Source organism: Neophocaena asiaeorientalis, unplaced genomic scaffold (assembly GCF_003031525.2).
Source record: "Neophocaena asiaeorientalis asiaeorientalis breed wild unplaced genomic scaffold, Neophocaena_asiaeorientalis_V1.1 scaffold40, whole genome shotgun sequence".
NCBI classification, from domain to species: Eukaryota; Metazoa; Chordata; class Mammalia; order Artiodactyla; family Phocoenidae; genus Neophocaena; species Neophocaena asiaeorientalis.
The window spans coordinates 3605678-3619177 of NW_020185335.1; the positions used below are offsets into that span (position 1 = coordinate 3605678).

The window sequence follows — 13500 nt, forward strand, 5'->3', positions numbered from 1 at the left end:
AGGAAATATATTATCTCTGATCAATTATCCATCTGGCAACAAAGTTGGAATGTCGGTAACAGCCTATCCACTATACTTGTAGCATTTTGTGGTTTATACAGCATTTTCATAGATGATTTTTTTCCAAAGGGAAAACATATTGTACAGGTACTAAATGCCACCGAATTGGACACTTAAAAATAAGGAATTTTATCACAATTTTTAAAAAGAGCAAGGCATATTAAACACTATCATTCATGTTTGACATAGGAGGAAACTATTACTCAAAAAACACAGGTGGCTTGCCCAAGGCCACACAAGTATTAAATGGCTCATTACAGCATTATTCACAATAGCCAAGATACAGAAACAACCTACATGTCCGTTAATGGATGAATGAATAAAGAAGATGTGGTACATATACAATGGAATATTATTCAGCGACAAGGAAACCCTGCCATTTGTCACAATACGGATGGACCTTGAGGGCATTGTGGCAAGTGAAATAAGTCAGACAAAGATAAATACTGTATGATATCATTATACGTGGAATCTAAAAAGCTGAACTCATAGAAACAGAGTAGAACGGTGGTTACCGGGGGTTGGGGGTGGGAGAAACAGGGAGATGCTGGTCAAAGGGTACAAACTTCTGGTTATAAGATGAATAAGCTCTGGAGATCTACTGTACAGCATGTGATTATGGTTAATAGCACCATATGATATACTTGAGAGTTAAAAGAGAGTAGATCTTAAATGTTCTCATTGCAGAAAAGAGATAGTAATTATGTGACGATGGAAGTGTTAACAAATGCTACAGTGGTAACTGTTTGGCAATATGTAAGTGTAACATATCAACATGTTGTATACCTTGAACTTATGCCATGTTATATGTCAATTATATCTCAGTAAAGCTGGAGAAAAAAATTAAATGTCATTGCCAAGCCCTAAACCAAGGTCTTCTGAATCTAAAGCCAGAGTTCTTTCCACCACGATCCACTGACCTCCAGCCTCTCAACCCTCCAGCTTACCCTCTTCCCCTCCCTTACTGACCACCTTCACACTGCCCAGCTCCCCAGCCCAGCTAGTCTAACACTTCTAGTATAGAGTCTCACCCAATGACCCAAGGGCAAATTTTTAAATAGATAACAGCTTTTATGCTGTCATTACCACCTTTGTCCCACTTCTAAACCAAGAGAGAAGGAGAAAATTGTCTCACAAAAAAATAAGAGGAAATGTCCCTGGCCCCTTCTGTCCAAAACACCTAGATAATGTTTCCGAGCAAGAGGTAGGGCATCTCACTCACAGTGTATCTGGCCTTCCAGACAGGCACCTGGCAAGGGAGAATATTGAGGTATTTCCGAGGCTGGCGGTAATCCCAGAACTGGAAGAAAGAAAGCAGGATAATTTGTGAAATAAATGCCATTAAAAAAACCCAAAAAAACTCAACTATCAAAATAAGCATAGCCGGGACTTCCCTGGTGGTCCAGTGGTTAAGAATCCTCCTTCCAATGCAGGGGATGCAGGTTCAATCCCTGGTCAGAGAACTAAGATCCCACATGCCGCGGGGCAACCAAGCCTGTGTGCCACAACTAGAGAGCCCGCACACCACAACTACTGAGCCCAAGTGCCACAACTAGACAGAAGCCCATGCACCACAATGAAAGATCCCCATGACTCAACAAAGATCCCGCGTGCCACAACTAAGACCCAATGCAGCCAAATAAATAAACAAATATTTTTTTTAAAAAACAGAAAAGAAATAAGCATAGCCTTCAAACTCCATGTTTTCTGTCCTCTAAGTGCATTTGAGTCAGCCCCCATGGCCATGCTCCCGTAACAGAGACACACAGGAAACGCCCCTTTCACACTTAGAAACATTATAGGAGAAACAAAGACTTCTGTGAACACATGAGGATCACTCCTTGAGGCAGATCACTGCCAGCCTGCCTATTAAACTACCTTCACAGTTGAAAGGTAGAAGTGACAACTTTTCATCCTGTATCACTTCACACCACATAGAGTAATTTAACTACTAAATTAACTACCGCTATTGCTAGTAGTTAAAAATGTACTGACCGCTGACTGCATTTCAGACAGATGCTTAGAGCTTTAAGAGTTTCATCCCATCTAATCCTTACAACAATCATACAGTGGGTGTTATGAATCTCTTTTTCAAGGGTGGAAGCTAAATTACTAAACAATGTAACTTGTCAAGGCTACGCAGCAAAAAGGTGACTGCGACTATTTGGGGCCCAACCACTCACGTCCACTCTTCCACCCACTCCAACACGGAAGGTGCAGGGAACACACAGGTGAGCCAGACAAAAACTGAGCCTTAGACACGTCTATGCTTTTAACAGAAAAACAAACACACTTAGAGCTCAAGCATTTGCCATGAAAGAAGGAAATGGCAGAGCACCAAAGGCAGGAGGGCCAAGACTGAAACTCTGAACTATCAGGTATTAAGGAACTATTGTCAAAAACAGGTGACAGGGGCTTCCCTGGTGAGGCAGTGGTTGAGAGTCCGCCTGCCAATGCAGGGGACACAGGTTCGTGCCCCGGTCCGGGAAGATCCCACATGCCGCGGAGCGGCTGGGCCCGTGAGCCATGGCCGCTGAGCCTGCGCGTCCGGAGCTTGTGCTCCGCAACGGGAGAGGCCACAACAGTGAGAGGCCCGCGTACCACAAAAAAACAAAACAAAACAAAACAGGTGACAGGAGGGGACTCCCCTGGCAGTCCACTGGAGGGGGCACGGGTTCATTCCCTGGTTGGGGAACTAAGATCCTGCATGCCACACAGCACGGACCAAAAAAAAAAAAAAAAAAACACGTGAGAGGAACCACTCCAGAGAACAGTTGGGCAGTTTCTTAAAAAGTTAAACACACACCCACCATGTGACCCAGCAATCCCATTCTTATATGTTGGCCCTAGAAAACTGAAAAGTTCTGTTCACAGAAAAAAATCAATACACGAATGTGTACAGCAGCTCTATTCACAATTACCAAAAACTGGAAACAGCCCAAATGTCCTTCCACAGGTCAAGAGATAATAAATTGTAGTATATCCATATAGTGGATTACTAACTCAGCAATAAAAAGTATATGAACTACTGACTCTTAAAACGACTTGGGGGACTCTTAAAGGCATTATGCTGAGTGAAAGAAGCCAACCTCAAAAGTTACATTCTGCACGATTCCATGTAAATGACATTCTCATAAAGACAAAACCACGGTGATGGAGAACAGATCAGTGGTTGCCAGAAGTTAGGGGCTGGGGAGGGTGGAACTATATAGGTATAGCATGAGGCAATTCTTGTTTCTTCTGACAATTCTTTTTTGCTGAATTCAAGTCCCATATTCAACATAATAAAATTGTTAAGATGTCATTTCCATCTAAACTGCTTTTGGGTTTCCCAGACGGCCACGGGGTAAACTATGACTTGCTCCCTCAACTTATAAAAGAAGGAAAACTAGAAATAATTAGGTATGCTTGGCATTCTCCATATTTTCAATTAGCCCAACACTTTGTAAATGCTTTCCTGTTACCAGGTCCACCCTATGCGAAAAACTAGCAAATAAAAGAGAAGTTCAACCTCCCTGGGTTGATTATATACAAGTAAAATATTATTACTCTGAATGCACTTCAGCAATAGTTTACTTTTCAGGTTGGACAAAAGTATATTCATGTTCATTTACGAAGACCGGCATGATAACTACTAATAAAATTAATCCTTTAAAAAAAAGATTTTGCTTCTAGATTTAAATATGCTCATCAACTGGTGACAGTTATGTCAGATAATTTATGGGATAAATAGAGGACCCTGGAAAAAGTCCTTACTGTTCATAAAAAGCTCTTATTCTCAAGGCCATCACTGATGGGGTCTTATGAAATGATTACGTTATAGTTGAATGGAGGACTTCGGTCTATTTCAATGTGATAAAGTTGGTTATTATGATAAGTTAACCAGAGCCATGCTGCCTCCTATCCATAGGTAACTTCTGCTTTCCTCTTACTATTGCCAAAGGCCTCTGCTCCAAGCTAGGGATCAAAAAGAAATTTTTCTGAAGAAATGTCAGAAGACCCTCGGTCAAGAACCAGGTTCCTGACTGACATCACAGGGAACAGCCTCTGGGTACAGGTTTCTCAATATGGCTCCCCTTATACCATGAACATGTCAGAATGGACAAGGGGACTGGGTATGGATTTCCAGGACTCAGTCTGGAAGATGGCAATTTTGTAAAATAGCCTGCTTACCCCAAGATAAGGAAAAAAACAACTGGTTATCCAAACTGACATGAACTAATTTCATTACAGTTCATGTTCTATTTTTAATGGCCATAGAAGAAAAATCCTTTTCTTTCTTGATCTAGCTCTAACCCTCAATACAACAGTTTTACAGTTTACAATCTACAATGTGAAGCGAAACTCATTCAACGGTATCTTGTTCCAGCAGACCCCTTAGAATTCACAAAAGACAAATAGAATAAAAATTATTGTTACAAATTATAAGCTAATAAATTGTCAGATAAACTAAAGAAAATGATTATGTAGGAAAAAATGGCATGCATTGAGCCTTATCAACCAATTACTAAAAACAATGGTTGACTATTATAAGTGCCTCTAAACTGCTTCATTTTTTACAATTATGTTATTTGTATATGTTCAATAAAAACTGTCTTCCTACCAGGGTATAGTGGAATAAATCAAATACCATGCCAAAAATCTCATTTAATTCATAAGCTAAGCCCACTAGTAAGGAATAAGGACTGTGTTTCACATGTGGAAACTGGCCTGTTATCTGCTTTATTACCTATGGAATCGGAGCCTTAAGGGTAGTAAAGTTGTCAGTGAATATTGACAAACTTGGGGACCTCAAAGAAAGAGAAGGAGGTGAATCGGATGATTTCTGGTTCCTGAAGTTGGGAAACAAGCTGAGGGGTATGGGGACAAACACTTAAATTCCAAACAAACAGAAAAACCACTGTTGGCACATAAGAATAAATTACAACCCCAGGGGATTTACAAACCTCCAGAGAGAAGTTAGATTTTAAGCCTGAGTGTACGATTCTAGCTTTGCTAACCATACCAAAAAGACGTACATGCCTGTGTAAATAAAACAAAGCATTAAATTGCTGAAGCTGAATCCTAAAGTTGCTAAGCAAATTTCTGTGGTCAAATCTCTGTCCTTCCAGGCAGAGACCTGATCATATGCAGGAACTGTGGGGCATGGCTAACTCTGTGCCCTGCATCCTTTTGAACAAGGGTGCATATCACATCCCACAGTCAGAGAGGATAAACAAACAAGAAACACTGAGAGAAACCAAAAATAATAGGGTCACTGACATACATAAATCCTTGAGCATCTCCTGTAAGTCAGAGAATCTCTAATAAAACAACTCCATCTCTACTTGCGAAATGCTGATGATCGAAGACGTCCTAACTTGTGCAGATGTGATAATCACGTGAGAAAATTGCTTTTTCCACCCCAGACTAAAGGTAAACTTGGTAACTTTAATGACCATGTGGGCTTTTCTCCTTTATTTGTTTATCTGTTGTGTTTTTATTTTGATGAGCCAGTCCTGAAATGGGACTTCCTGACAACTTCTTGGCAAGTAAACTTCTTTTCCTTTCTAGATGTTTTTGTCTCTGACTTCCTTTCACAAAGAGAAAGAAGAAAAGCCTCTGAACAAATGCCAGGAGCCATATCAGATACGTGCTACTACATCACTCCTGCTGGACCACATAACCAGGTGTACTTGCCCAGCTCCCCACAAAGCACATGCACCCCTGAAACACGTGCCATGCTAACCTACTGCAAATTTTCTCCTGAAGAAAGTGCTGACACACCCCTGATGCCTCCCAAACACGCTCCCCCAACTGCCCTGGGGATGCCGCTCACCTTGACAGAGTTGTCTTGACTGGAGGTAGCAAGAATGTGCTCGCTGTCTGGGTGCCAGTCCAGGCCGTGGATTTTGGAGAGGTGGGCTGCGAGATACTCCACTGCTGTGCTGGGTTTCTGCAACAGGATCAGCAACGAGAGTTGTCACTTCAGAAGGAACTCATAGTGTCCACCATATAACAGTCTGCTGGGTGCCGAGTGGGAATACAAAAATACTCCCAGAGGAATTCCCTGGCAGTCCAGTGGTTAGGGCTCCGCGCTTCCACTGGAGGGGGGCGCAGGTTTGATCCCTGGTCGGGACACTAAGATCCTGCATGCTGCACAGCGCAGCCAAAACAACAAAAAAAAACTCCCAGAGACCATCTCTACTCTTAAGAAACTCCGCTTTGTTGTTTTTCTTTTTTGCGGTACGCGGGCCTCTCACTGTTGTGGCCTCTCCTGTTGTGGAGCACAGGCTCCGGACGCGCAGGCTCAGTGGCCATGGCTCACGGGCCCAGCCGCTCCGTGGCATGTGGGATCTTCCCAGACCGGGGCACGAACCCGTGTCCCCTGAATCGGCAGGCGGACTCTCAACCACTGCGCCACCAGGGAAGCCCTCCATTTGTTTTGTTGAAAACAAATGACAGAAGACTTCTCCAGCTCTCCTTCATGCATTCTCTGCATTCGGGCCTGTGAGCCTGATCTACTTCCGCTCTGGCTCCAGGTACGGCCTTAATGAAGGACACAAGGTAGTGGATGCTTTTCTCCTTTGGTACCATGGTCGGCAATTCCTGCTCTCCTTCCTCACAATCACCCACAAAGAGGGGCTGTGACATCTAAACAGACCCAACCCCAATCCTGGGGGTAAAACCACTAATCTTTTTTTTTCTAATTGAAGTATAGTTGATGTACAACATTATATGTTACAGGTGTACAACATAGTGATTCACAATTTCTAAAGGTTATACTCCATTTATAGTTATTATAACATATTGACTTTATTTCCCGTGTTGTACAATGTAACACAACATTGTTGCTTATTTTGTACATAATAGTTTGTCCCGCATAATCCCCTACCCCTATAGTGCCCCTCCCCCCTTCCCTCTCCCACTGGTAACCGCTAGTTTGTTCTCTATATCGGAAAACCACCAAGCTGAAAATGATCAAGCCCTAAGACCTCAAAAAGAGAATGAACACACATCACAAAAGAAAACAATACATGATTAATAAGCATATATAAAACAAATTCAGAAGGAAACCTCAGAAATATATTCATACATTAAAACATTAAAAGATTGTTTTTAGCAATCAAGTTAGAAGATACTTGGAAATAACATTCAATGCAGTGAGGCTGCATTTGTCACTGGTGGTATACATATAAAATAGTATAACCTGTTTGGGGAAAAAACTGGACAATTTTTATCAACAGACTTAAAATTCTTCCTTTCTTAAGGGAATATCCTAAATTCACAAAAAGCTTTAGGTACCAAAGATGTTCATCTTGGTGTTATTTGGAACACCTAGAAACCAGAAACAACATGAATAATAAGTGGGGAATAATTAAATGTTAGAACCAATTATTGTACACCTATCTGATACAATATGATGTAGCCATTAAAAGTTATACTTAGAAAGAGCTTATAACACAGGGGAAATGCATTTGTTGTAATGTTAAATGAAAAAAGTATGCATAACTATGCATATGATATGATAAACCATGTTTTTAAAAAAAGCATAAGAAAAGAAAACACCAAAATATTAGCATTTGTCTCTGGGGCAGGACTATGAATGATTTTTATTTTCTCTTTTATATTTTCAACAAAGAGCATGTATTACTTTCTGTAATCAGCACTGGTCTATTAGGTTAACAGTGCAATCTCCAGAACCAGCCTCCCTGAATTTAAATCCTGGCAACAAACTGTGCCTCAGTTTACTCAGCTGTAGAATGGGGTAATAATATTTAACTAACCTACTTTAAAGGTCAGTTATAAAGAGAAATGAATCAATACACATAAAGTTCTTAGAACAATGCCTGTGCATAATAAACACTTAGAAATATTAGTATTACTAGTCATTCACGAATTTGAGTGAAAATCCAACATTACCACTGATACTACACTTTTTTAAGCCTGTGATGCTTGCTGCCAATAGTCCTGCTTTGATACTAGAAAGTGCCAGAGAAGTGAAATTACAACCAACAAGCTTTACAATCCATATGAACAGAAGTCCTAAGTATTAACAGCCAAGAAAAAGTTAAAGCTCTTTAAACAAAATAGATAAAACGCTCGCTACGGGAAGTCAGGGTTATGAGTAGACCAATCAGGAGGCTAGAAAGAAACAGTTCAGCAGTATATTTCTACAAGATAAGGAACACAGCTACTGTTTTGGAAAACATGTCCTGACCAAGTTCATGGCTAAATACCCAATTGTTTATTTTGCCTATGGCTCTGAAAACAGTCTAAAGCAAATACACAAGTACTACAAATTAACCAAACATTCTAGTTAAACTATTTACTATATTTAAATGCTATACCAGTGACAAGTATGAATAAAACCAATTGCCAATTGAAGAAATAAAGATGGATGAAGAATGACTATTACCAGACTGGACTAAAGGGACAGAGATAAAACTAACATATAGAAGATGTACCATCCATCCTTTCCTTATAAAATCACCTTGTCACCTAAGAGCCACCTAAAGCGAGGGCTTCGGCCGGCACACCCCTTTCCCAGCAGGTCTTGGCACCCAATCCAGCAGCCTCCCAATCTCTGCTTCACTCCCCTCTCCTCTCCAACTGTATGACTTTATTCCCTGCTGGAAGGGGAAGGGAGCAGGGCAGCCGGAAGCAAGGCTGAGACTTTACAGTCAGCATCCCAGTTGGGACAGTTCCTGAACAAGTTCCAGGAAAACTAACAGTAGGTCCTCCCCACGAAGGCAGGTTTCACAGAGCAGGAAGCAGAATTTACACCCTAGATCTTACAGAAGTCGACCACTCTCTGCATTCTTACCCAATCGTCTGGCAGTTAGTCATGGAAGAGGCCCTTTCCCTGCATCACTGTTCTCACTGATGCCAACATATCAAACTTCCAGACTTGCCATTACAGTAGCAGCCCAGAACCCTGCAACTCTTTCATGCCTCTCAGGTCCATGAGCTAATGCAGGGAGAACGTAGGCTCTGCAGGCTCATTTGAGGCTGACGGCACAGCTAGACTTCCAAGGGAAGATTTGAGCATACCAAGTATCCTGCCTCAGTGATTTAATTCTAGATGGTATATGTCCTAGAACAATGAGTTTTCACTTTGCAATCTGGGGCAGGAATATGAAGCCTGCTGACCATTCTAGAATAGTGTCTGGTCCCCCAGGCTTGACCCCCTCAGGGACACACACACTATTATCATCTTTATTCTGAAGAAAAGGAAACTGAGGCTTGGAAAAGTTTGTGGCTGACCTGATATCATAATCAGGAGGCAGCAAAATGGGACGCTAGCTTAGGTCAGGCCAAGTTCATTTTTTTTTTTTTTTTTTTTTGGGCTGCAGCACGCAGCTTGCGGGATCTTAGTTCCCTGACCGGGGATTGAACCTGTGTCCCCTACAGTGCAAGCTCAGAGTCCTAACTGCTGGACCGCCAGGGAATTCCCCAAGCTCATTTTCTTAACCACTGATCATAATGTCTCACTCCCTTATCTTCCATCAACACCAGTTTGATCGGGAAGCAAATGTCATATGGTACTAGGATCTTAACGTGGCAATTAACCAGGCTGCACAGGGTACCCTGGTCTCTTAAAACAAGTCCTGCTATTCACAGCATCCTCTTCAGATCCTCTCAGAGGGGAAAAAGATTACTTACCCGCTTGTCCCATATCCGTACATCCCCGTCATGACTGGTGGCAAGGCAATTAGCGTTTTTTTTATTCCATTTGACCTGTGAGGCACCCGCTGCAAAGAAAAATCAGGGGAGGAAAGCTGTTGCCCTCAACGCCTTCAGTACCAGAGTGGAGCTTATCCAGGGGAGCTGGATAATGAGCTCCGGATGAGTAAGAACAGAACTCTTCAGGCTTCTATGACTGCATCAGCTCCATCATTAAGGAGAAAATGAAGCCAAAGAATAAATGAATTAACACATGGGAACAGGATCAGAGTCACCTAATTGAGGAAATAATCTCACTAAGGAGAAAAAAAAAAACCTTCAGGTTACCTCCGAGCAGAATCAGCAGGGAAACACAGTTTCTTACAGAGCGGCAGTTCAGCCCGGCTCTGCTGGCTGGTAACTGACACATCACACAACCTGGCCCTTCATCCTCTCGGACACCAAGCTTGCACTCCCAATCAGAAGAGCCTCAGCTCAAAGCCTGCTCCTTCCCACACTGGTTTTTTTGGTTTCGTTTCTGGGGGAGGGAGTGTCTTGGAAAAACACAGCCTCCAGATGAGGCTCAGCTGAAGAATAAGCCCCAGTGTGGCCCAATTCTGCCCTCAGAAAATTATGTGCACCCCACTCCCACTCTCATCTCCCCATCAGCGAGCGGTTACACGTGGCCCTGCGTGGAGACAGGGAAAGGGAACACTCCTGGCACCGTGTGAACTCAGTCCTCTGCCAGAACACAGAGGTAACAACAATGGGGACAAAAGAGCTACATAAGAGAGGAGGCATACTGGAAGATGCCAGAAGGGGCTGAGACGGGTGGAAAATTGGGACACAGCAGCACTTCCAGCTGACTCAAAATAATCACGATGATTATGTTAAACCAGAACCACATGATGACTCTCCTTCCACCTCTTCTTGTTCTTTGCTCAGACAACACATGACATTTCTGCTTTGACACCCTCTCCCTTTGGGTGGGTGTTTATTACTTGGGGACACTGCAGTGGATCCAGGGCTTTGGAGAGCAACCTGACGCAAGAATCCGCAGAGTATGAGACAGAAAGCAAGGACTTAGAACCTAACAGGAAATAGAGTAAGGCCTAGACTTTATCCTTGCTTGGTTTGGGTGAGGGTATTTGTTTGCTTATTTGTTTTTTTGTTGTGTTTTTTTTTCCTTGAGACATAGGGCACCTTAAGTCACCTAAGAACGAATGATGGGGACCCTGAAGTTGGAGGATGGTCTCCTATTACTTAGGAGACCCAGTTTCTTTGCAAGAAATGATATCAGCTAGAGGGGAAAGTGTGTAAAAAAAGACTGCTCCAGGGTCCCTGGTGGCGCAATGGTTAAGAATCCGCCTGCCAATGCAGGGGACACAGGTTCAAGGCCCAGTCCGGAAAGATCCAACGTGCCATGGAGCACCTGGGCCCGTGTGCCACAACTACTGAGCCTGCACTCTAGGGCTCGCGAGCCACAACTACTGAAGCCCGCACGCCTGGAGCCCGTGCTCCGCAACAAAGAAAAGCCACCGCAATGAGAAGCCTGCACACAGCAACGAAGAGTAGCCCCCACTCACTGCAACTAGAGAAAGCCTGTGCACAGCAACAAAGACCCAACGCAGCCAAAAATAAATAAATAAATTTATTTTAAAAAAAAATACTGCTCCATCTCCACGTGACAGAGTTACCAAAGAATTCAACACCACAGGAAAAAAAATTTTCTCTATGTCTTTAATGTTGTGTCTAAATGAGATGATGGATGTTCACTCAATTTACTGTGGTCATCATGTACGTAAGTCAAATCATTATGCTGTACACAAACTTATACAGTGCTGTGTGTCAATTATATCTCAATAAAACCAGAAGAAAAGGAAAAAGAAAAGAAAAACAAGTTCCAAGAAAATACGCCTTTCCCAGTAGGTGGTCCATCAGAACACGAAGCCTCCCAGAGGATTCTGGGAACCCCCTAATTCAATGTGTTTTACTAGGATTGTGACACCAGGGTCAAACGGAGACCTCCCAGACCATAAGAGCGCTCAGAAACAGAACGCTCTGGAGCACACACGGACATGCTCTTACTGACCCCCTACCCCAAGGTATAAACAATGTGCTCACAGAGAGATGAGGACCACAGGCTCTGGGGAGCCACAGCACCCGGGCTGTACCTCTCAGGGAATGAGAGCTCTGCCACCACTGAGACCTCACTGAGGTGCAAAAAAGAAAGAAGTCTCCTACCTCTGTTTTTTCAGAAAGACTCCCAAAAGAAAGCAATTAGAATAATCTTTCTTTTTAGAGGTCCTCTATAAGCCATCTAACTTAGAAGCCTGCAAGTAGAAACAACAAAGTCAGGGATGGATGACTGTGGCATTCACAGACCATTAGTAGTTTCTTTCAGCTCAGTGTCCTCTGCAACCACGTCTGTGGGCCATTCTATGCCTCAGGTCATAAGTGCCTACAAGTGTGTGCGCACAGGTTGTGAGGGAGGCACCAGCACAAATGTTAAGCACTCAGCACAAGCGACACAGGTGCCTGAATTCCACATCCATAGAACAAACACTCCCAGAGCATCTCCACAGGACAGGCGCTTAGGCTGACCCTGGTCTGCAGCCCTGAACAAGGCAGATGTGGTCCCTAACCTCACAGAACAAACCAACCAACTGCTTAATACAGTCATGATGTTTAATGCCTTCAAATGATAAGGTGTTGGGGTGCAGGGGGATAAAAGGAAGAATCATGTGACCATTTTGGAGCAAACACCAAATGTGAATTCAAATGACGCAAGAAGATACAAAAAAGCAGGATTTAAGAGACAGATAATATGATCTGTTTTGACCAAGGATGCCAAAATAGAATACTGATGGTTGGGCTTCATCATGGTGGGCAAGGTACACCGGTTCTATGCCCAAGTTCAACTCTCAGGAAGTGGTGAGAATACTCTGTAACAGGCCCAATGCAGAATTGCAAAAACAGTCAAATTCCAACAGAGTGATGAAAACAGGTAGCTCAGAAAGTGATTTCAAAGTTTCAGTATGCCCATAAATGACACCACGGGGACACAATCAGTATAATCTAGACTGTGCGGAAACCGCAGTTTCTTCAGTAAAGAAACTGCAGGGAAGGAAAAACAAACAAACAAACCAAAAAAGGGAAGGGAGGAGAAACCTACCAACTGAAAGAGATGAGAAATATATCAACCACTTATAAATACGGACTTTATTTGGACTGATTCAAATAATTTGTAAAAAGAGAACAAAAAACAAAACTACTGAGACTACTGGGGAAATCTGAATACTGCTTAAATATTTGATGACATTAAAGAGCTACTGTTAATATTTTTAGGTATGCTAATAGTATTGTGGTTATGTTTTTTTTAAAAGGATTCTTCTCTTATTAAAAATACTTACTGAAATATTTGTTGATGAAATGATATGACACCTGGGATTTGCTTCAAAATAATCCCAAAGGGGATAGGGGTAGGGGTGGGTGGGCTAGCGGGTGAAAGAGGAAATAAGATTGTCTGTTTGTCGACAATGTTCAAGCTGGATGACAAACACAAGGCAATTCATCCTCTTCTAGTTTTATACACTTTTGAAAGTTTCCACAAGAAAAAGTTTAAAAACAAACCAATGTGGCTCCTGCCCTTCAATTTTGAAATAAGTTCCTGACCACATTCTACAGTCCTGACTCTAACTTCTGAGAGGAGCAGAAGGGCCCTGTGACGTGGACCTTATAGGTCCACGCGACCGTGGACAGAGCCCGGGGCATGGGGGACGGGGAGGAAGTGGG

General features: G+C 42.7%; 1 protein-coding gene across 7 annotated transcripts in view; it reads right to left on the minus strand.

Annotated features, from left to right (window-relative positions):
• WDR59 (WD repeat domain 59) overlaps nucleotides 1-13500 on the minus strand; it is a 106595-nt gene that overhangs the window by 71888 nt on the left and 21207 nt on the right. For all 7 annotated transcript variants that reach the window (XR_003001916.1, XR_003001917.1, XR_003001918.1 and 4 more), the window contains exons 7-9: nucleotides 9706-9799; nucleotides 5879-5995; nucleotides 1283-1360 (exon numbers count right to left, since the gene is read on the minus strand). Coding sequence is in view for 4 of the 7 variants with exons in the window: in XM_024735655.1 (XP_024591423.1) it covers nucleotides 1283-1360; nucleotides 5879-5995; nucleotides 9706-9799 (289 nt within the window). In the remaining 3 variants the exon portion in view is untranslated. The remainder of the gene's footprint in view (nucleotides 1-1282; nucleotides 1361-5878; nucleotides 5996-9705; nucleotides 9800-13500) is intronic.